At 42.2% G+C, this 25,074-nt stretch overlaps 1 protein-coding gene across 3 annotated transcripts in view; it reads right to left on the reverse strand.

The window, feature by feature from the left end:
• Positions 1–6,346: 6,346 nt before the first annotated feature.
• LOC106571760 (protein lin-9 homolog) overlaps positions 6,347–25,074 on the reverse strand; it is a 52,044-nt gene continuing 33,316 nt past the window's right edge. For all 3 annotated transcript variants that reach the window (XM_014145190.3, XM_014145189.3, XM_082961926.1), the window contains 11 exons: positions 20,340–20,470; positions 20,132–20,257; positions 9,627–9,784; positions 9,297–9,430; positions 8,870–8,995; positions 8,594–8,695; positions 8,421–8,501; positions 8,132–8,257; positions 7,649–7,831; positions 7,467–7,564; positions 6,347–7,297 (listed from right to left, as the gene is read on the reverse strand). In XM_014145190.3, coding sequence (XP_014000665.3) covers positions 7,192–7,297; positions 7,467–7,564; positions 7,649–7,831; positions 8,132–8,257; positions 8,421–8,501; positions 8,594–8,695; positions 8,870–8,995; positions 9,297–9,430; positions 9,627–9,784; positions 20,132–20,257; positions 20,340–20,470 — 1,371 coding nt within the window. In that variant the 3' untranslated portion in view covers positions 6,347–7,191. The remainder of the gene's footprint in view (positions 7,298–7,466; positions 7,565–7,648; positions 7,832–8,131; positions 8,258–8,420; positions 8,502–8,593; positions 8,696–8,869; positions 8,996–9,296; positions 9,431–9,626; positions 9,785–20,131; positions 20,258–20,339; positions 20,471–25,074) is intronic.

Consider the following 25,074-nt stretch of genomic DNA (forward strand, 5'->3'; position numbering starts at 1 on the left):
CCGAATACCTCTTCCTCGCCGGCTGCGTCTTGGTATGCCCATGAAAACAGATTTCAGCCATAACATAAGGAGACATGAAATGTTACCTAGATACACTGCATGTCTGAGATTTCTATACAAAGAATTGTCCGACAGTTAGATCCATTTCCTAAAATGGAAAACAGCTTCTGGACATCAGAACAGCAATCACTTACCTCGATTTGGACAAAATGCTCTGAATGTTCTGCTTACTCCAACCAGGCCTTAATGCCAGGGCTCGAAAGAGGAAGCGGCAGCTAAAGAGAGGCAGGCGAGCAGGCAGCCTGACAAAACTATGTTGGCGAGCAAATAGACCGTCATTCTATTGGCGAACGTGCAATCACTGCAGAACAAACTAGATGAGCTCCATTCGAGACTATCCTCTCAATGGGACCTGAAAACTGTAATATCCTAAGTTTCTCAGAGTCGTGGCTGAACGAGGATATGGATATACATCTTGCTGTTTTTCTATGCGTTGCCAAGACCGGACTGCAGACTTGGGTAAGATGAAAGGAGGAAGGGTGTCTCTCTTTCTTAACAAGTAACAACGGCTTGTATGCAATCTCTAATGTTAAGGAAGTCTTGGGTGCAGACCATACTATTTATCATTTCTATTTTTTGTAGCTGTTTATTTACCACCACAAACCAATGCGGGCACTAAGATCGCACTCAACGAGTTGTATAGGGCCAAAAGCAAACAAGAAAATATACATTCAGAGGCTTCTCGTGGCCGGTGATTTTAATGCAGGGAAACTGAAATCCGTTATACCTCATTTTTATCAGCATGTCACCTGTGCAACTATTGATGACAAAACTCTAGATCACCTTTACTCCACACACAGAAACACATACAAGGCCATCCCTTGTCCCCCCTTTGGCAAGTCAGACCATAACTCTATCTTCCTGCTTACAAGCAAATACTCAAACAGGATGTACCAGTGACGTACTCAATACAGAAGTGGTCTGATGAAGCGGTTGCTAAACTACAGGACTGTTTCGGTAGCACAGATTCGAACGTGTTTGGGGATTCATCCAATAACATTGAGGAGTTTACCACATCAGTCACCGGCTTCATTAATAAGTGCATCGACGACGATGTCCCCACAGTGATTGTACGTACCAGTGGAGGCTGTTGAGGGGAAGACGGCTCATAATAATGGCTGGAATGGAGTCAATGGAATGGTATCAACCACATGGAAACCATGTGCTTGACACTCCATTCCAGACATTATTATGAGCGTCCTCCCCTCAGCAGCCTCCACTGGTACGTACATACCCCAACCAGAAGCCATGGATTACAGTCAACATCAGCACAGAGCTAAAGGCCACTTTCAAGGGGCGTGACTAATTCAGACGCTTATAAGAAATCACGCTACGACCTCAAACAGGCAAAGCGTCAATACAGGACCTAGATCGAATCCTACTACGCTGGCTCTGACGCTCGTCAGATGTGCTATGGCTTAGAAAAATCACGGATTACAAAGGGAAACCCAGCTGCGAGCTACCCAACGACACGAGCCTACCAGATGAGCTAAATGCCGTCGATGCTCGCATCGAGGCAAGCAACACTGAACCATGCATGAGAGCACCAGCTTTTCCAGACGACAGTGTGATCTCGCTCTCTGTAGCCGATGTGAGGAAGACCTTTAAACAGGTCAACATTCACAAGGCCACAGGGCCAAACAGAATACCAGGACTTATACTTAGAGCATGCGTTGACATCTTCACTGACATTTTCAACCTATCCCTGATCCGGTCTGTAATACCAACTTGTTTCAAACAGACCACCATACTACCAGTGCCCAAGAACACCAAGGTAACCTGCCTAAATGCCTAACGCCCCATAGTACTTACATCCATAGCCATGAAATGCACATTTCAGTTCAATGCATTCACTTGTGCAACTGACTAGGTATCCCCTTTCCTGGACAAAAGGAATACCTATGTAAGAATGCTGTTTATTGACTATGGGTCAGCATTCAACACCATAGTCCCCTCCGAGCTCATCACCAAGCTCAGGACCCTGGGACTGAACACCTCCCTCTTCAACTGGACTTCCTGATGACCTGCCCCCAGGTGGTGAAGGTAGGCAACAACACATCCGCCATGCTGACCATCAACATGGAGGCCGCTCAGGGTTGTGTGCTTAGTCCCCTTCTGTACTCCCTGTACACCCACGACTGCGTGGCTGTGCACGACTCTAACACCATCATCAAGTTGGCTGACGACACAACGGTGTTAGGACTGATCAACGATGACGATGAGGCGGGTCGAGAGCTTCAAGTGCCTCGGTGTCCACATCACTAAGGAATTAACATGGTCCACACAGTTTTGAAGAGGGCACGACATCGTCTCTTCCCCCTCAGGAGGCTGAAAAAATAACTGTTCTCTCTGCTAATGCATGGCAAGCAGTACCAGTGCACCAAGTCTGGAACCAGCAGGACCCTGAACAGCTTCTACCCCCAAGCCATAAGACTGCTAAACAATGCTGCTAAATAGCTAATAAAATGGCTACCCGGACTTCCTGCATTTACATTTCTTGCACTGACTATGCACACACACTGGACTCGAACCACACGCTCACACCCCAAAACCCAAACTGCATACACCCACACACACATAACATGCGCACACATGCATACTGACGCCACAGACACACACACTTTCACACTCACCACATACGCTGCTGCTACAGCTCAGTCTATTATCTATCCTGTTGCCTAGTCACTTTACCCCTACGTATATGTACATAGCTACCTCAATTACCTTGTACCCCTGCGCATAAACTTGGTATTGGTACTCCCTGTATATAGCCATGTTATTTTTACTCGTTGTTATTCACAGTATATTTATTCCTCGTGTCACTATTTCTATTTGATCTTTAACTCTGCATTGTTGGAAAAGCACCTAAGTAAACATTTCACTGTTAGTCTACACCTGTTAATTACGAAGCATGTGACAAATACAATTGTATTTGATTGTGATCCTTTGTATCATCACCCACAGGTTACAGGCCTAAATAGAATAGACAACAGAACATCATATGATGGTTGACATGATTTGTCTCTCCAATAGCTGCCAGTGCCTGCTATAAAACAGCTCAGCTGATCACTGGTGTGTGCATGATGCCCTGACCAGCCAGCAGCTCACTGCTGTTTGATGCTTGAAAGTAAAAAGAACGAATCAACTTTCTCCAGCCTTTAATTAAAATACCAACCCAGATCTTATCAATAGTAGGGCTAGTGACAGTCTTTGACAATGCCAAACATACAGTCAAAAAGAAGTAACATTCCCATGGTCATTTATTATGAAACACTTTGACAATTTAATAGATGTGTGACAGTTTGGGTAGGCTAATTTCTAAATGTAATCCGTTTCTAGCAGGGGCGGAAATCCCGGGGGGGACGGGGGACACACGACCCCCCCCATCCTGGGAAAAATATGATTTGTCCACCCCAATATATCACTGAAACATAACTATGTAATTTAAATAATATTAATAATACGCAAAGAAAGCAATTGTGCTGATTAGACACTTAATAGTGCGTTTTTAAGTTTCAAAAGATTGCGACCCCCCCGCCCTTTGCCTCACAATGGTTTGATCCACTGCCAGTTCCTTAGCTTGCTACGTAACTGCCGTGAGGTTCATCCAGTCAATCGCGCACACACACACTAGCTGAATATGCAGAGCTAGCGCGCAAATATTAACTATTAAGCTAGCTAGTACCTATTCCATTTATGTGGTGTCGTCAAAGATGGAACCAGCATGCAGATGATGTAAGTTAGTGCTTCAAAGTCCCTGTGATAAGGTTAGCGATAAACTGAAGTCCAAACTGAACAGAACTACACTCTCTTCTACCATTGTCTTAAATATATTTAATGGTCTCGTTGCAAAAGCTAAATTGTCGCAAGGGAACTTTTATTTATTTATTTTATTTCACCTTTATTTAACCCGGGTAGCAAAGATTATAGCAAACACCACTGAAACTGAATTGGTGCTCGCTAGCTTTGCAAATTCAGCTATTGTTGGAAGCCAGCCAATATGAAACAAACTATAAAAATTACAAAAGGTTGCAGCATATGTTGTGTATATGGTGAACTCATACATCCGTCAACTCTTGTCATTTTAATCCGTTTCACATTTGCTAGCTACCTTTTAGATCGAAGCCCATATAGAATGATTGATGATAGAAGCCCATCTCCTACTGTAAATAACTTACACACTGTGTGTGTAGCCAGCCAGCCAGCCAGGTAGAAAAATAAAAGACGGACATCAGAGTATTTTTCAATACACCAAAACGCATAGTAAGAACCCTAGTAGCCTAATATCTCAAAGACTAGTTGATAAAATGTTCATAAGAAAGAAATGAAATTCTAATGGAAATGTTTCACAATGATGTCATTAGGCAGAGCAGGCAACAGATGGCACACAGACAGCAGAGTTGGGGACATATATGCAGGGACAGACTGGCAGAGACAGGGAGTCTCAGGTAAGTTTGTTGAGTCTTTGTTTGGCAACATTATGAAAGGTTCTCAATTTTTTTGACTAGTAAAATAGGAACATAATTGGAAAATGCCATGGATACCCCCACTCTCAACTTAAACTGGTGACTGAACTAAGATTTGTTAAAGGCAATGGTATTGCTGTTGTGATTAGTTGTGTAGTTTTGGGTACCGGTAGTTAGGAGTACGGCAAACACCTTATTTCTTTGGTTCCTCAATATACATTTACCATATTACAATGTAGGCTGTGTTACAGCACTACTTTTGGTGTCCCCCTCAGGAATTGCTCTTGAGAAAATTTAATGTAATTGTCCCCTCCAAAGTGGATATCAGATTTTCGCCCCTGGTTTCTAGTCACCTTTGTTCACAAGGAGATGAGGGCAGATATAAGACCAGGGATCTGGCCGTTGTGGTCAGTCACATTTTAGGAATAAAAGACGAGTAATATGTCTGCCGTCCACGGAAAACTGAGGGACCTAAATCAATTCCAGATGTACCGAGGACACATGGAGAGGAATAGCATGCTGCATTCAGGTTGGTTACTGCGTAAGTTTAACACGGTCTCCCTCTCTCTGTAAATCTTCCTGTCTACATTGGTTATGTTATATTCATACCATCATTCTTGGTTTGAACCATTTATGGTTCTGCCGATAGGATAAGCTATTTCAACTCTGCAAACCCCACGGGGCCGAGAGCAGATGGCATGGCTTTGCTGACCCATCAACCAGCAGCAAATAGGGGTGTCGGAGAAAGTGTACTCCGACACCAAATACCCTGACATTACCGCCGCGAGAGACTGGAGGCTCTCACTGGCCTACCAGAACCCAGAATTCAGGTAAGGCACCACATTTCAACTCGGTTAAGACACAAAACAGTTTCCATGATAACAAAATGGTCTTGGACTTCTAGCCACTAAACCACAACTTTAAAATGCAATAAGGTGTGGTTACAGAACCGACGAGCTAAATCCCATCACCAGGAAGGGTTGCCTTTGTCCATGAATCTCAACGGTGTTGCTGCCAACACCCCTGTGGCCCCGTTCACACAACCCTATAACCTAATGCCCCAAGAGATTCATTCTGGGACTAATTCAGACCACCACAGACCACCACTTAACACCCGGGTGGAAGAAACACATACAAAGGCAACACTACCCAGGAAAACGGGCAACTACATACACTCGACTATCGTTTGTGTTTACGATGCATCCTGGGAGGGGAACAGGAGCAAAGTTGAGCAAATGAGACCCGACGAGTTGAGCGTTGCGGTTCTGTGCAACAACACTCATCTTTATCACAAGGAAAATTGACATTACATCAAGTCTTTAAACAACATAAGCGTTAGCACAGGGCCAAAACATGTCCTGGTTGAATATGACAACTTTCCCTCAAATGAAACCATCGGTCTCGAGATGAGTGGTAATCCCTCCAATTCAATCACAGAACAACTTCAGCAGGTCCTCTCCAAAGCATGTCAAGTCCAGCATCCTCAAGTGAAGACCAGACACATTTGCCCACTCCTTTCCTATTTGTGCCAGTGAGGAGCAAGAGTTCTCAGATTGAGATTCAGAGTGGGAAAATAGTGCCATGTCTGGCTTTTGAAATTTTGTGGATTTTCTGTCACAGCAACAACAAAGAATGTGGTGGGTTCATAACTTCAAAATGAACTGATGTCAGTTTGTTATAAAGAAACACTTTTTTGTATATTTTAATTGTCTTTGTTTGCAAACATGCAAAATAAAATATATACAACATTTAATGTACCAGTGCTGTGTAGTATTTGTTTTACCTATCCTTATCAAATTGTCACAAATGCATGTAATCAGTTTGCTTTGCTATATTTTTAATACAAAATGCAGCAAGGAATATTTACAATTGCCCTGGGGCATTCCCATATACAGATTTACAAAACCAATGGTGAAATGGTTTTGGTAACAAACTTTACCAACTCAGTTTTGTGTTTGAATTTCGGTTACATCAGTGATGCCCTGTTCAAGACTGTCAAACCTTTTACAAAAATACAAAAATCTGTTCTCAGTGCACACAAAATTACGAAAGCCATCTTTGAGTACGTTATAGAAATGTTGACGATAAATCCTAGTAATCATAGAGGTATTCTACATATATCTACAATTTGAAAAAAATGTACAAAACATTCTTTAGCCTCCCCTGTGCTTACTACCAGTTGAGTAAAGGAACACAAAACATTGACTCAAAGGGAAGCTCCAAATGGTAAATATTGTTATATCACTCAAAAATAAATAAATATGGATTATTATAGAAACTGCTTAATGTACTGTTTGGCCCATGAGACTATAGAATCATCTATAACAGGAAATGTACGTGAATTCCCGCAATTACCAAAATCTAGTTTAGAGAACCAGGGCCATTTTTTTACATTAAAATGTCCGTTTTCATTATAGTAAACAAATAATTTTCAAAGACATCCACAATAAAAGTGGATGACAGACTGATAAACATCAGGATATTTCCCCACAACCTAAAAAAATACATGTTGAACCAGATCATTTCAGTGGGGCCTTTTTTGGGGGGAAGTTAAGGGATCCACAAAGGACATCTTTTCTTTCAGTCATTCGAGATGGTGCGTGTGTATGTTCCACTTAGTTGGTGCTGACCAGGCTGCTCTCTGTGTGTGGTAATGATGCCGGCTTCAGACTGTGTTGGTGTTGTTGGCTGCAAAGGCATGGAGGTTTCCCAGCTGACTCAGGCCACTCTGGATGTGTGCTACGTGGATCTCTACGTTGTTCTGGAAGCAACTGCACAGACAAGACACACATTTTGACCATGTGAACATGCACCTGTCATCTTGGCCATACTTAGACCTTTCTCTGAAGACTTCTATCACCGCCATCCATCTCCCTGCATAACTCTAAATAGGACAAAACATTGGGGCAGAGAATGGGTGTGATATGTAGAGGCACTCACCTGAGGTTGGAGGGCTCTATTGAGCTCTTTATGTCATTCAGAGAGTCCATCAGTGATTTAAATTCAAAGGAGTTCAGGTCTCCTCCCTCAGCCAGACACTGGAGCACAAACAAATACATGATCAGGCAAACAAATAACTTGAGTAGGACTGTGAGGCTGTTGTGTGTGTACCTTACACTAACCTTGATCTGAAGCAACAAGGCGGTGAGGCCTGAGATGAGGTGTTTGAGTCTGGGGTTAGAAACACACTGCTGGTCGTCGCGGAGGGAGTTGGTCTGCTGCACTATCTCCTTGGCCTCTTCCTCACAGTGCTGACGCAGCTCTGTGGGCCGGTCCGCAGGCGCCATGCCCTGATCTGGGGCCAGCTGGAGAGGGCGCAGGGACATACATACTTAGATTAATGTTGTTGCAAAACTGTTCTGGGAGCAGCTGAAGAGAAAGAAGTTCATATATAAGCTTTGGAAACAAAAATGCATTTTATTTACATTATTATTAAGATGCCCTTTCGCTGATGACAATCTAAAACTATTGCTGATGTTTTGCTAGTCTTCGGTATGTCTTCTCACTAAGTACCCTCACAAGAGGCAAGGCTACATGTTACACATCTAGCTGCAAAACTATCAAATATAGCCCATTTATTTGATGAGCCCGAAAGAAGTCGTCACCTTGCAGCAAAACTGCTGGACATCGTGCAGCACCTTGTTCAGATCCTTATTGAGCTGCTCCAGCTCCAGTACTGTGGTGGCATAACGCTTCTGGAACTCCGGGCCTATAGGCATTGAGTATGACTTCTACAAAGACAAACATCTTCAAATAATATTTTTGCAGGAATCTCCTTGTGAATGAAGTGGTATACATTTACTTTTTGTCACTTATTTCCAATTTCTTTGACTGAATATACGGTCATGAAAATATTCTGTTATAATATTGTTATAGAATTATCTATGACCATACCAGTTTTTCAGCCTCTGAGTTCATATCTTTCAAGTGCTTGATGCGTTCCTTCTTGATCATAAGGATCTTGGAAAGTCTCGTCTAGGAGACAGAGGAGAGGGAGAGATTTTAGTGGGACATATTTACACTATGATATATGATCCTAGAGGCAAAGCCAAGACAGGAACACTCACCACTTGAACGAGGAACTTGACAGGGAATCCGCCGAGTGTGTCCCCTTCCGCTCCGGAGAGTTTGCTTTTCCATGGAGACTGGCTGATGAGGGGGTCGTTGTCCTGTCACAGGACGCGTCAATTCCAAATAAACAAAACAATATTCAATTTAAGGGTCCGTCATAATCACCTTATAGCAATAGAAGTACATGAAGCGTTCACCGTAATCTCACATGATCACAAATAAAACTGGAAAGGCAACTATAATGTGCACTGAAGCCCTTGTTTCATGCTTACCATGAGGATGGGTGTGGTGGCAGAGGGGTAAGTTTCCCTAGGTGGGGTCATGAAGTTCTGGAAGCGGGAGGGTCTCTGTTTCTGGGCAAAGGCTGAGATGGGCATGGTCTCGTTAGGCTCGTTACTCTGGAGAGGGAAGAAACACAACAGATATTTTAAATAAACTCTAGCTGGTAATGCAATAAATCACCATGGTATTGGCAATATCTTGTACATGTTCCCTCCCTTGCGGCTGATTTTCCGAAAGAATATGAGCGTGATCAAGGAAGAAAAATGTATTGTCTTCTAGGTTGGTAATGCTTTCTTGGGGTTTGGACAGAACTGCTAGTGATGGCCAAAGACTTATGTGTTCGTGTCTGATGAGGTTAGAATCCCGGTTCTAACATATCAATGCTGAATGAGTGTTATGAAGGCTAGGCAGGCATACCAACACTTCGTAGTCAGGCACAGTGTGTGTGCCCAGCCCATTCCGGTCAAAGGTCACACGGTAAGTGGCAGTGCCTGTATCCACAGCATCAATCTGCCCAGTGAACAGGCCGTCATGGACTCCCCTGAGACGAGCTGGAATACACACAGACATCATCAATACTCAAAGCTGGCTGCACATACAAAAATGAGGAAATCTAATGCAGGTGACTTTGGTTGCTATGGCTACAGGTTTGTGGATATTTCACCAGTGACTATGATAGCTACTTTTAGGGTAAGGGCTGCTGATAATTAACAAGTCACTTTGGTTGCCATGACAACAGTGTTGTACCAGTGACTTTGGTTCCTATGACGAGCGGCAGGGGAATATCATCGGGGAGGTCTTTGCAGTGTGACATGTCGGCAAGCTTCCTCTGCTGCAGCAGACGCATCTTCTGCCTCTTTTGTCTCAGTGCAGTCCGCTCCTCCGAAAAGAATGCAGACGAACACCTAGAGGGGAACATTTAAGTTAATTACAGACACAAATAACTGGTACACTTGGTGTGCATGAAAAAAAAAGTTTAATTCGATTTAATTGCATTGATATTCCCAGAGATTCCATGGTGTCCATAAAGCGAACCCAGTTCAGAAAGGGAACCTGAGTGCCCACCTCAACTGAGATTACTAACATCTAATTGGTGCAATCACGCTTACCTTACCTGGCGATCCACTTAAACTGACCGGTTCTGCTCACATATCCTGCTGCTGCTTGCTGTAGCTAGCTGTTTATCGGCATGCGGCCGTTTTCTGATGCATTCACTAAGAAAATGTTCGCTAGCTGTGTTTTAACCTCACCCGCATGGTTCAATATGCTCATGATAAAATGTATGGCTGCTGCGGGGGATGTCATTGATTGTGAGGATCAACTATGTTGCTGCATGAATGTTGTCCGTCAATAGCCATCTACAAACTAACTAGCTAAGTAGGTTTAGTCGTCTCGGGAGTAGCCTATCGTACAGCCTACTTTGTTCCCAATGCCAGATTTCAGGAAGTCTGTGCACTCGGTGAACTCACCCCATCATGGAGAATCATCCCTCGTCCATACAATTAGAAAGTAGCCTATGCTAGGATAGCTATAGAGGCCTAGGCGTTGATATTCAATGAGTGAGGAGCAATGCTTTCTGATCATGAGCAGGAGATGGTGCTTATGGTGATTCGATAGTATTTCAGTCGCTATGCAGTCAGTAATTTGTTTAGTGTAGCATCAATATGGATAGTAGCCTAGTTATCACTGTGTGTCGTGCACCTCACGAGACTGCTGATACGGTGCCTTGCAGCAATATCTTACATTTTAGGGATCATCCCAATCACGTTAGTTATTGTGACTTGCGCCGGCAGTCACATTTTAAATGTTGTACAAATGATTTTTAACTATGGTTATTATTCTTTGGAACCGTTTTCCCCTGATACATTTTAAAGCTAGAAATGCATTCAAATTAATTTGCAGACTGGTCTGGATTAGTGTACTTGTATTGCTACACTTTTGCTGCTTTTCTGCTCTATGCATAGTCACTTCACCCCTACCTTCATGTACACATTACCTCAACTAACCTGTACCCCCATGCATAGACTCGGTACCGGTACCACCTGTGTATAGCCTCATTATTTTATTGTGTTACTTTTTATTAGGTAAATATTTTCTTAACCCCTTTCTTGAACTGCACTGTTGGTTAAGGGCTTGTAAGTAAGCATTTCACGGTAAGGTCTACACTTGTTGTATTTGGCGCATGTGACAAAGTTTGATTTGATCAAATCAGGAGTGTCTGCTAGCACATTAGTGCATACTGTTGCATGAGTCACACTATTAGCATACATTTTACAGCATAGTTTCAGACAAAGTAGTTACATTTACTTCATCCTTATCTGCAGCAGTAGGTTTAGGCTGATTTATTAGCCATGTTTTAATCATGCATTTTACATAGGTAGTCCTTCCTGTCGGTCCATCTTTGCATTCTATTAGTATTATTCTAGTGACAGCTTTGTGACTATTCTAATTCTATCATATGCTAATTGTAGTGATTGTTTCATTCTAGTAATCATGCATTAGCTACTGTTATTAATTCAAGCGTTTTAGGCTTCAACTAATGCTGTGGGGAATGATCACACATTCAGGTTGTAGCTGCTATTCTTTGCTTCATTATCTACACACAGTATTGCATAAATGGAATGGCTGCCGATATTGCATTCATGGGAGCATGTGCATGGTTAGGCTCCGTATCCATGATCTTGTGCTAATTAATGCATTGGATGTTATGTCCTGTATCATCTGCACATAGTCGTTATGGCATGGTTGCTATTATTGCTATTGCCAATAGCACACGATGTTGTGGTGACAGATGCCAACACTATCTACCCCTTCAATAGCATCTGCTTGGAGGATCGCAGTAGATGGCACACATTTTAGGATAGTGGTAAGCAAGTTTACGTGCATTATCATGCATGCTTGTACATGGTGCGTATGCAAGGCATCTAATACCCTGATGCAGCTCACACTGCTACAGTCATTTTAGTGGAGTGTGACTCATATCTACCACCATTGTCCTGGCCCAAATACTGCGAGCTGCTACACACTGTTCAGCAGTCGAGCAGCGTGATATCTTGTGCTACTCGGATGGCGCAAGTCTGTCGTCGGCAAAATTTTTCTGGGTCTTTCCATCATTAAGAATATATTCACCCAAGTACAGCTTCATTTGAAATAGTTACTACTGCCTAACCCAAACCATAAGCTTTCTTCCTCAGATTTCAAGTTATCACCATGCACCTTAGTGGGGAAGCTGACGCTTTATAGCTGTGAGATGACCAATCAAGGCTTGCTATAGTTTCAGCTGTGTTGGATGAGCAGTTGATACTAGCATTACCTAGCATGCGGTTGGCTTGCTAAACACCCATATGGCGATTAGCCGTTAGCAATCAAGCAATATCCTGTGACAGTATGGAATTTGAAATCATGGTAATTGGCCAGGCCAATGTACACAGTAACCGACATAACCATTCAAAAGAAACACGTGGCTTTTCTTTGCAACTTCACTATAACCATGACACTTTGTTATTATCAGTAGCATTTTATTAATAGTCAAGTTATTACCTCTAAATATTATACAAATTAATAAAATGTCAGATCGGAGAGGAATTCCAATTTTGATGCACTAAACCATTCATACTATGTCCGATGCGTTTTTCCCTCCACTTTTCAGAGCATTTCGCATGTCACCAATGCTGCTGTGGTTATTCCATATGGCAATATGTTGTTAAAAGTGGCACGAGGGGACACAGTAATGAGAGAATTATATACTTCCAGAAAAATATGCTACTGAATACATTAGGATATAGGCTAAGTATCCTATAGGATGAATCATGAATTTTATTGAAACGTAGCTTAGCTACGTTTCATTCAGTTGCATCCCATTTAATAAGAGAGCCAATGCAAAACTGGCACCTGTCGTCATTCCTCACACATATGCTGACCCTGCAAAAAGAGATGAAGTCCAGACAGTCTAGGCTATTTTAGAAAACTTTCTGAATGGACATAGAGCATTAGTGAACTTATACATGCACACTGACCCACCTAAAAGGACTCATCATTCAAAGTCACCTGCAGTGCATCACACAAAAACCTTGCCTTACCTTCAAATCCTTTCTGTAGGATAATTTTTTGTTGTAGTCTACACTATAGGATGACGCTAAATCAATGTAGGCCATCATATAAACTGACAAGGAAAGTTAAGGGGGATATATAAACTCAGCAAAAAAAACGTCCTTTTTCAGGACCCTGTCTTTCAAAGATAATTCGTAAAAATCCAAATAACTTCACAGATCTTCATTGTAAAGGGTTTAAACACTGTTTCCCATGCTTGTTCAAGGAACCATAAACAACTAATGAACATGCCCCTGTGGAACGGTCGTTGAGACACTAACAGCTTAGGCAATTAAGGTCACAGTTCTGAAGACTTGGGACACTAAAGAGGCCTTTTATACTGACTCTGAAAAACACCAAAAGAAAGATGCCTAGTGTCCCTGCTCATCTGCGTGAACGTGCCTTAGGCATGCTGCAAGGAGGCATGAGGACTGCAGATGTGGCTGGGGCAATACATTTCAATGTCCGTACTGTGAGACGCGTAAGACAGCGCTACAGGGAGACAGGACGGACAGCTGATCATCCTTGCAGTGGCAGACCACATGTAACAACAACCGCACAGGATCGGTACATCTGAACATCACACCTGTGGGACAGGTACAGGATGGCAACAACTGCCCGAGTTAGACCAGGAACGCACAATCCCTCCATCAGTGCACAGACAGGCCTACAAGCCCTATTGCGGACAGTTGTAAGGCAGGTCCTCACCAGACATCAGCGGCAACAACGTTGCCCATGGGCACAAACCCACCGTCGCTGGCCCAGACAGGACTGGCAAAAAGTGCTCTTCACTGATGAGTTGCGGTTTTGTCTCACCAGTGGTGATGGTCGGTTTTGCATTTATCGTCGAAGGAATGAGCGTTACACCGAGGCCTGTACTCTGGAGCAGGATGGATTTGGAGGTGGAGGGTCCGTCATGGTCTGGGGCGGTGTGTCACAGCATCATCGGACTGAGCTTGTTGTCATTGAAGGCAATCTCAATGCTGTGCGGTACAGGGAAGACATCCTCCTCCCTCATGTGGTACCCATCCTGCAAGCTCATCCGCTGCCCCCAGCATGACAATGCCACCAGCCATACTGCTCGTTCTGTGCGTGATTTCCTGCAAGACAGGAATGTAGTGTTCGGCCATGGCCAGCGAAGAGCCCGGATCTCAATCCCATGGAGCCTGTCTGGGACCTGTTGGATCGGAGGGTGAGGGCTAGGGCCATTCCCCCCAGAAATGTCCAGGAACTTGCAGCTGCCTTGGTGGACGAGTGGGGTAACATCTCACAGAATGGCAAATCTGGTGCAGTCCGTTAGGAGACGACACACTGCAGTACTTAATGCAGCTGGTGGCCACACACCAGATACTGACTGTTACTTTTGATTTTGACCCCCCCCCCCTTTTGTTCAGGGACACATTATTCAATTTCTGTTAGTCACATGTCTGTGGAACTTGTTCAGTTTTATGTCTCAGTTGTTGACTCTTGTTATGTTCATACAAATATTTACACGTTAATTAAGTTTGCTGAAAATAAACGCAGTTGACAGTGAGTTTAGAAACAGTTGTGATAGGCATGAAGATTAAATTGACAACCATTATAAAATAGACACATGCACACAACCTGTCCATTGCCTAATGATCAATTTTAGTGAAGCAGTGGGTGACTATGATGACACATTTTAATTTAAGTGAGCGCTTTATCTAAATCTGTGCAAACACTTAATATATTAATGCAAAAAATATCAGTAACTAACTTCTAATTTACACATCTCGGTTTTCTTCACTGTTCGCTTCATGTGCAATTCACGTACTGAATCTCCACCGGCCTCTCTCTCCCCCTCTCTCTAGCTCTTAAATGAGTAGTGTATATGTTGACACTTTTTCTAAAAAACTAATAGGCCTAGGCCTATTTGAGGAGAGAAGCATCGATCCTCTTCATTGCTGAATGTCTATAAAATAGGCTACAGCCTTCGCAATGAACTGGTGGGGAAGATCACATTGGCTAAATTGATACCTTGCTGCATTGATGCATTGCGAACGTATAAAACGGGCAGAAAGACATGTATTAATTCACACAACGAACCCACAGACCTGTCAGTGGCAGTGCGCATCCTTGTCAGTGGCAGTGTCCTAGATAACCCTTTCTATTGGTCAACAGCTTATTTATGACGCAAAAAAAATAATCAAAGCGGTCTCAAATAAATAATTGACGGATTATGGCAGGACGATATTTCACAATTGGTGTGAAAGGCATTATAAACAAGACATGCTCATATTTTTTTCCTCTTAATTATTCGCAAGAAAATAACAGACTTGGTGAGAAAGGGCCTTTACTGAGAAAAGGCATTTTACAAGATTAAGCCATGACAGGAGCATTTCATTATTTTATTTTAGTCCGGAAAGGCTACTTTAGGAAACTTTCTGAATGGAAATATGTGACTCGTTTCAGGAAACTAGGTGTATGTCGCACGTCACTACTACACAGGAGATTCAATATAAACATACATTTTTTATCTAAATCCTTTTTTGGCAGAAATGCCTTTTGGAACATGTGAACTTTCATGTGCCTTAATAACAAACTTGTATTCCATTGATAAATATGAATACAATTGTTAAATTATGACCCTAGTTGGTTAAGCCATGGAAAGACAGGAGCATTCCCCACTAGCCATGATTGGCTGAGAGAATGTATGGGCTGGACATGTCAGGAGATAAGTTTGGATTGGTCTGCCATGTAGCTTCTTCTGTCTATAACGTGAGTTGTTCAGTATGTGTTGACAGTCCTTTCTACCGCCCTGTTTTTTAAACTATATAACGTTAGCCATCGAGAACCACAAAAGATTAGCATTTTTTCCCAATAACATCGATGCCCTGAATTTAGCAGGCACTATCGACAGATAAGTAGGAAAAAGTGATGGGCTACTTTCTGCACACACCACGGTCAGTGTGAACCGGAGTGACTTGACACAAAGCTGACCAAACAATTTGTACCTACAATGGTTCCAGTCTGCCGTGAAGTATTCATCCATGTATACGGTAAGAGTCTAGCTATATTTTCCAGATATACGTTTCTAATACTGTTAGTTAGCAGGCAAACGTTAGCTTGCTGGCACGCTAGCTAAAGTTACGTGTATGATCCTTGTAGTAATATTATTCGACTCAGAAATACATTTGCATTGCTAATTATAGCCTAATGTTAGCTAGTTAACATTGAACCTAGTTTGTTAGCTTTAGCTACCTGCAGATTCGTACTACAGCTATGACAATGTTTGTATTAATAGTAGTATGAGTTGTGGTTACACCGGTTCATTGTTTAGCTAGCTAGCTAGCTACATGTTTAAAACAGACTCCACTTCGGCCAGATTATTACATGACCCATCAAGTTAGCCAGGTGTGTCTGGGGGTGATTATGGCCATCTATTGTATTTCATGAATAAGTATACATGTCTAGACAATAGTTACCCATCCACTTAGCTAGATGTGGGTGGGGGTTATAGCATTTCCTTCACATGACCGATCAATTTAGACAAGCGAGTCGGGTAAGCGTCATCTAATAACAACAAAAATATTTTTATCTGGACACTTTGTTTTTTATATTGCTACTGTATCCTATGCCTCTGACAAATATATACATACTTACTTTGATATAGCGTGTTAACCACATGGCCACACATATGAATCCTTAAAGAGATGGGTGGGACTAAGGATTAAGAGGGTGTGAACGATCCTGACTGGGTGTAGACAAAGAAGAGCTCTCTAGTAGGTGTAACAAAACATTCAAGGGCCATTTTCTCAAAAGTGGGGTTACAAGTTGATCAACTTTCAAAGCAGAATTACTTTCCCCATTGTTCCTCAACTGCAGTGTATGATATACCATTTTCTAGCTCTGAGTCTCTTTTATCCAATGTAAAAAACACCATTTCAAATGTGGATACATAAGACCGAATCGAGGCGGTCGGTCACATACAGGCCTATAGAGAGAATCTGCTAACTCACACACGCACACCTCTGTAAAAAGGACATGTCAATCAAAGCCACCAGCTTATGTAATACGCACAAGCAAATATTTATCCTTTCCTTAAAAAGTATTTAAAAAACCTAGGCCTGCCTTAGGCTCTGAAAGTAGGCTACAAGATAAGTAGGCTACAAGATAATGAATTGACAAGTATGAAGGGGAGAGAGACAGCTATGCGATAGTATGACATTGATAATCATTGAAGTGCCATAGCCAATAGGCTAGCGCTTCTACATCCCGTGCATTAGCTGCTCGAGCATCAAATGACAGTTAGAAAGAGGAGATGTAGACAGACTTTTGCTTATAATCATTAGTAAACACTCCCGCTATTAGGTAAAGTTTATCTACATGAAAATAAAGTTCATAAAAATAATCAATGTAGGGCTATTTAAAACGGTTTTGAAAGTTATTTTAGTTTAATGGTGGTCTTCATCCATAACCAACAGTTACACGGTTATTCAATTACAGTCACATCCCTAATCAAGCGTTCATTGCTTATAATGGAAACGGCTTGCCTTAAGCAAGGGTACCTGGCAGTGCACCATGAGAAATAAGACATATGTTGCACAGCTCATGGTTAATATTCAGAGTATACAGTTGTCGTGACGTTATCGTGATGACATGCTATTTATCGAATAATTAACTGTTTATAATTACGTGATTAAATTAATCATGTAACCATTAACTCAATAACCTGGGGTACCACGGGAAAAGTTTGTTTAATGAGTTACCATTTCCCGAATTAACTCAAAGAATATCGATTTCATAGCAGTCACTGATTAATTTCCGCAAGTCTCATTCTGAACGTCGCATAATTTGTAAATATGCACAAACCCGGTTCTCACTAATCATTCCATACCACACAAATTGAGTTGATTATTTATTTACTAACATGCTAAATGATAACCTAGACTGTTTGTGTATGTGTCTTAGTTAGAGCTTAATTCAATGGCAACAGGTCCCTAGCGGACCAGCACAATATGACACGTTACACAAGATGGAGATTTAAAGCAAGAGAGAAAAGCAACACTTGGATGCATTTGTAAACTATGCTTAGTGTGGCCCTAACACCTTGCTCCGAACTAACGCTCTTATGGGTCAGAATTGTAATGCATGTATTTACGTGTTGAAAGTGTCCGTTGGATATCTCTGATGGTCTGGTCTTCCGTCTTCAGGTGTAAGTCTCAGATTGTGACATCTTGTGGACAAAGTCCTTTCTCTTCATTTTTTTTTACCCCTTTTCTCCCCAATTTCATGGTATCCAACTGGTAGTTACAGTCTTGTCTCATCGCTGCAACTACCGTACGGACCCGGGAGAGGCGAAGGTCGAGAGCCATGCGTCCTCCGAAACACAACCCAACTGCACTGCTTCTTGACACAATGTCCACTTAACCCGGAAGCCAGCTGCACCAATGTGTCGGAGGAAACACCGTACACCTGGCGACTGTGTCAGCGTGCACTGCACCCGACCCGCCACAGGAGTCGCAAGTGCGCGATGGGAGGACATCCCTGCCGGTCAAACCCTCCCCTAACCCGGAAGACGCTGGGTCAATTGTGCGCCGCCCCATGGGTCTCCCGGTCGTGGCCGGCTGCGATAGAGCCTGGAAACGAACCCAGAATCTCTAGTTGCACAGCTAGCCTTAGACCACTGCGCCACTCGGGAGAACCATGTTCTTTCTCTTAGTTGTCCGTTTCCTTGCACTCGTTCTGTGAGAGTGAGCTTCTGAGGAGGCTAATCAGCCGTGTCGATGCTCCCAACGTGGGTAGGAGGGCCGTGTAGACAACCAGTGAAAAGAATAACCGGGTGGTCCTGCTTGAATTCAACTTCCTAGATACAGTAATCAACCGTAGCATTGATCGTTAAGAGGTTCCTTTGTCTTCCTCAAACTCGTGTTGCGTTTCGTGGCTGCAGCGCATGGTCAACTTAGTCTGATATGTAAATTCTTAGCGCACATGTTTTATACCCTCGGGTCAAAAGGGGCGTTTCCGTCTTTATGACATGCTCTCTGGGTTCCCTGGGGCGTAGCTAGTTACAAGGCAAGGTATTAGAACTTACTATGATCTCGTTTAGACAACTAAAATCACAGTTCTCTTTGATCTGGATATTTTCTACACAACAAAAAGGATGTAAACATCATATACACATGATAACTCTTCAAGTTACAATGTTTTCGTTATAACATCTTCATTTAACTTTTAATGACATCACAAAAATCGACATTCATTTTCATATTCCATCTATCATTTTTACCACCATTTTGTCTGAAATATAATGTCCAAAAGTCAATTTATTTGATGTTCTGGAGTTTTAGGCTGTAAACTCTTCCTAAGGCACACAGACATTCCAGTCTCTCACGTTAGAGACCAGAAGGGAGTTGGCTGCTGCCTTAAAATTTATGATGGGCGTGAGGTCATAAACCCCCCCCACCAATCCCTCTATACCTCTCCCCCTGTGCGGGAGGAAGAGATCTCTGTAGAACCACGATCCACTGTAACCTGATCCTCATAGGCCAGTCAGGACACAGCCTTGTAATGGTAAATGACTTAGCTGGATCATTTGATAAAATCTAAACAGTGCTTTCTGCCGTAGCTACACAGTAGTCTGGCTCTGCTGTTTTGGGGGATTGGTATAGCTTACCACACTCACTGTTTGTAGTTAATTGTATATATTGATGCTGAAGGAGCAGAGCCTATATCGCCAAAACCTGCATTATTAAAAAAAATGGTTAAACATGTTTCTACGTGGTGTTTCCTTTCTGAAATAAGATGTATCATTGATGGCTAGGGATCAGTGTTTTCCACAAGTACATAACCAGCCAGGCCACCCCCGGGTTAAACATTTTTAGCAGAAGGAGCTCTATTTAGGTGGCCTCTGGTACATTCTAATGCCTTGATTCCTTCAGAAATACACAGCAAAATGATTGAATACTCAATTGAGTTTACTTCCCAGATTGGATACATTAGTAGTGGTACTGTGAAGAAAGACATGACTTTACAATTTAAATGACAGAACATGTATGAACTTAGTGTATTTTTTGTTGTTTTGGACATGGTCTAGGCCTATATGATCACGACAATGTTCAATGTAAGAGAGCGTTGAAATAAAAATCTGATTTGGAGGGCCAGGCTTTGAAAAGAGAAAATGCTGTAATAATGAACAATACCGTCTGGGTTTTCCCATCAGTCTCCTGATTGTCCCCCACTCCACACGGATCAACTTCCTGGTCTTCAGGTTAGGAAAGGACTCTTTCAGACACAGGCAGAAGTCATTGTCCCCTTCAAATAAAGGTCTGGAAGGAGAAAAAGTTGGCAGAACTCAATGGAATAAAGAACTTAGAATAACTCACTGCGAAAGTATGTAATACAGCTTACCTGTCTATGTTAGAGTAAAACCACTCGTAGATGCACCATTTGTGTGCTTTAGGCAGTTTGAGGAGGTTTCTCAATCGCAGACCGATTCTCTGAGACACTTTCTTATCTGGGGTTGTCACAGTAGTAAACTTCTACAAGAAAACATACCAAACAAATGAACAATAATTAAGTTAGAGACATCTAGGTTAATCAGATCCTGACAAGTTGATAAATGATAGGGAATGATTCACATTACTTCCTCATGGTTTAAAAAGATATGCAAATATACTAAAATGGTGTTGGAGAAGGCAGACGTTTTACGACTCCAACCGATTATGTGTTTTTTTGTTGTTAATTTGCGTTTTCTGTAACATTTGTTAAACTTATTTTGTACAATTGAAGTCGGAAGTTTACATACACCTTAGCCAAATACATTTAAAAACTCTGTTTTTCACAATTCCTGACATTTAATCCTAGTAAAAATGTTCTGTCTTAGGTCAGTTAGGATCACCATTTTATTTTAAAAATGTGAAATGTCAGAATAATAGTAGAGAGAATGATTTATTTAAACTTTTATCACATTCCCAGTGGGTCAGAAGTTCACATACACTCAATTAGTATTTGGTAGCATTGCCTTTAAATTGTTTAACTTGGGTCAAACATTTCAGGTAGCCTTCCACAAGCTTCCCACAATAAGTTGGGTGAATTTTGGCACATTCCTCCTGACAGAGCTGGTGTAACTGAATCAGGTTTGTAGGCCTCCTTGCTCACACAAGCTTTTCCCCACAAATGTTCTATAGGATTGAGGTCAGGGCTTTGTGATGGCCACTCGAATACCTTGACTTTGTTGTCCTTAAGCCATTTTGCCACAACTTTGGAAGTATGCTTGGGGTCATTGTCCATTTGGAAGACCCATTTGCGTCCAAGCTCCAACTTCCTGACTGATGTCTTGAGATGTTGCTTCAATATAACCACATAATTGTCCTTTCTCATCTATTTTGTTTAGTGCCTCATGATGCTGCCACCCCCGTGCTTCACGGTTGGGATGGTATTCTTCAGTTTGCAAGCATCCCTCTTTTTCCTCCAAACATAACGATGGACATTATGGCCAAACAGTTCTATTTTTGTTATCAGAACAGAGGAAATTTCTCCAAAAAGTACAATCTTTGTCCCCATGTGCAGTTGCAAATCGTAGTCTGGCTTTATGTCAGTTTTGGAGCAGTGGCTTCTTCCATGCTAAGCAGCCTTTCAGGTTATGTTGATATAGGACTCCTTTTACTGTGGATATAGATACTTTTGTACCCGTTTCCACTAGCATCTTCACAAGGTCCTTTGCTGCTGTTCACTTTTCGCACCAAAGTATGTTTATCTCTAGGAGACAGCACGCGTCTCCTTTCTGAGCGGTATGACGGCTGCGGGGTCCCATGGTGTTTATACTTGCGTACTATTGTTTGTACAGATTAACCTGTTATGGCTAGGGGGCAGTATTTTCACGGCTGGATAAAAAACGTACCCGATTTAATCTGATTATTAGTCCTGCCCAGAAACTAGAATATGCATATAATTATTAGCTTTGGATAGAAAACACTCCAAAGTTTCTAAAACTGTTTGAATGGTGTCTGTGAGTATAACAGAACTCATTTGGCAGGCCAAAACGTGAGAAGATTCTGTACAGGAAGTACCCTGTCTGACCATTTCTTGAACTTCTTTGCCATCTCTATCCATTACAAAGGATCTCTGCTCTAACGTGACACTTCCTACGGCTCACATGGTCTCTCAGAGCCCGGGAAAAAGCTGAATGACGTAATTCAAAGCCCTGGCTGAAACACACGAGCGCTTTTGCTGAGTGGTCTATCAGAGGACAAAGGGCTTAGGCTCGTGCACTGGCCGCCCCCGTCTTTCTGTTTTTCCCTTTATTTGCCGAAACACAGATTCCCGGTCGGAATATTATCGCTTCTTTACGAGAAAAATGGCATAGAAATTGAATTTAAACAGCGGTTGACATGCTTCGAAGTACGGTAATGAAATATTTAGAAATCTTTTGTCACGAAATGCGCCATGCGCGACCCTTATTTACCATTCGGATAGTGTCTGGAACGCACGAACAAAACGCTGCTATTTGGATATAACGATAGATTATTTTGGACCAAACCAACATTTGTTATTGAAGTAGCAGTCCTGGGAGTGCATTCTGACGAAGACAACAAAGGTAATGAAACTTTTGTAATAGTAAATCTGACTTTGGTCAGGGCTAAACTTGGTCGGTGTCTAAATAGCTAGCCGTGATGGCTGGGCTATCTACTGAGAATATTGCAAAATGTGCTTTCACCGAAAAGCTATTTTAAAATTGGACATATCGAGTGCATAGAGGAGTTCTGTATCTATAATTCTTAAAATAATTATGTTTTTTGTGAACGTTTATCGTGAGTAATTTAGTAAATTCACCAGAGGTTTGCGGGGGGTATGCTAGTTCTGAACGTCACATGCTAATGTAAAAAACTGGTTTTTGATATAAATATGAACTTGATTGAACAAAACATGCATGCATTGTATAACATAATGTCCTAGGGTTGTCATCTGATGAAGATCATCAAAGGTTAGTGCTGCATTTAGCTGTGGTTTTGTTTTTTGTGTCATTATATGCTAGCTTGAAAAATGGGTAGTCTGATTATTTCTGGCTGGGTACTCTGCTGACATAATCTAATGTTTTGCTTTCGCTGTAAAGCCTTTTTGAAATCGGACAGTGTGGTTAGATTAACGAGAGTCTTGTCTTTAAAATGCTGTGAAATAGTCATATGTTTGAAAAATTGAAGTTTTCGGATTTTAGAGGAATTTGTATTTCGCGCCACGCCCATCATTGGATATTGGAGCAGGTGTTCCGCTAGCGGAACGTCTAGATGTAAGAGGTTAACGTGGTACCTTCAGGAATTTGGAAATTGCTCCCAAGGATGAAGCAGACTTGTGGTCGACAATTATTTCAGGTAATCAGGTCTTGGCTGATTTCTTTTGATTGTCCCATGTTGTCAAGCAAAGAGGCACTGAGTTTGAAGGTAGGCCTTAAAAAAAACATCGACAGGTACACCTCCAATTGACTCAAATGATGTCAATTAGCCTATCAGAAGCTTCTAAAGCCATGACAATTTTCTGGAATTTTCCAAGCTGTTTAAAGGCACAGTCAACTTAGTGTATGTAAACTTCTGACCCACTGGAATTGTGATACAGTGAATTATAAGTGAAATAATCTGTCTGTAAACAATTGTTGGAAAAATTACTTGTCATGCACAAAGTAGATGTCCTAACCGGCTTGCCAAAACTATAGTTTGTTAAGAAGAAATTTGTGGAGTGGTTGAAAAACTGAGTTTTAAATGACTCCAACCTAAGTGTATGTAATCTTCCGACTTCAACAGTACCTAATGTTGCCGCTACCGTCTCTTTTGACCGAAAATAACTTCTGGACATCAGGATTGCGATTACTCACCACGGACCGGCAGAAACCTTTTTTTCCCTTTAAAGAGCCCGACGCGAATGATATACTGCTTTCTCTGAACAGGCACAGATCCCCATGATTTGCGTGAAGAGGTGGAGAAATAGGGGCCAAAAAGCCTTCTGAGTAATCGTAGGCGATCGAAAAACCTCCACTTCCTTCCATTTTGCTAGCAAACGTGCAATCTTTGATTTTATTCTCCAATGACCAACGCACAAGATGAAAATACCAACAGGACATTAAAAACTATAATATCTTATGCTTCACGGAGTCGTGGCTGAACGACGACTTATCAACATACAGCTGGTTGGTTATACACTGTACCGGCAGGATAGAACAGATGCGTTTGGTAAGACAAGGGGCGGTGGACTATGTATTTTGCTCGCCTGAGTATCTCATGATAAGCTGTAGACCACACTATCTGTATTTTTCATAGCTGTTTACATACCACCACAGTCAAAGGCTGGCTCTAAGACAGCATTGAATGAGCTGTATTCCGCCATAAGCAAACAAGAAAATGCTCACCCAGAGGCGGCACTCCTAGAAGCCGGGGACTTTAAGGCAGGGAAACTTAAACCCGTATTACCAAATTTCTACCAGCATGTCAAATGTGCAACCAGAGGAAAACAATTCTGGACAACCTTCACTCCAAACACAGAGACGCATACAAAGCTCTCCCTCGCCCTCCATTTGGCAAATCCGAAAATAATTCTATCCTCCTGATTACAAGCAAAAATTAAAGCAGGTAGCACCAGTGACTAGATCAATAAAAATGTGCCGGGATTCCTCCGATGGCATTGAGGAGTACACAACAGTCACTGGCTTCATCAATAAGTGCATCGATGACGTCCTCCAACCAGAAGCCATGTATTACATGCAACATCCACACTGAGCTAAAGGCTAGTGCTGCCGCTTTCAAGGAGCAGGACTCTAACCAGGAAGCTAATAAGAAATCTTGCTATGCCCTCCGACGAACCATCGAACAGGCAAAGAATCAATACAGGACTAAGATCGAATCGTACTACACCGACTGACACTCGTCGGATGTGGCAGTGCTTGCAAATCATTACAGACTACAAAGGGAAGCACAGCCGAGAGCTGCCCAGTGACACGAGCCTACAAGACAAGCTAAGACTGTGTGATCACACTCTCCGAAGCCCATGTGAGTAAGACCTGCAAACAGGTCAACATTCACAAGGCCGCAGGGCCAGACGGATTACCAGGACTCGTACTGCGAGCATGCGCTGACCAATTGGCAAGTGTCTTCACCGA

Source organism: Salmo salar, chromosome 15, assembly GCF_965601325.2.
Source record: "Salmo salar chromosome 15, fSalSal1, whole genome shotgun sequence".
Lineage (NCBI taxonomy): Eukaryota > Metazoa > Chordata > Actinopteri > Salmoniformes > Salmonidae > Salmo > Salmo salar.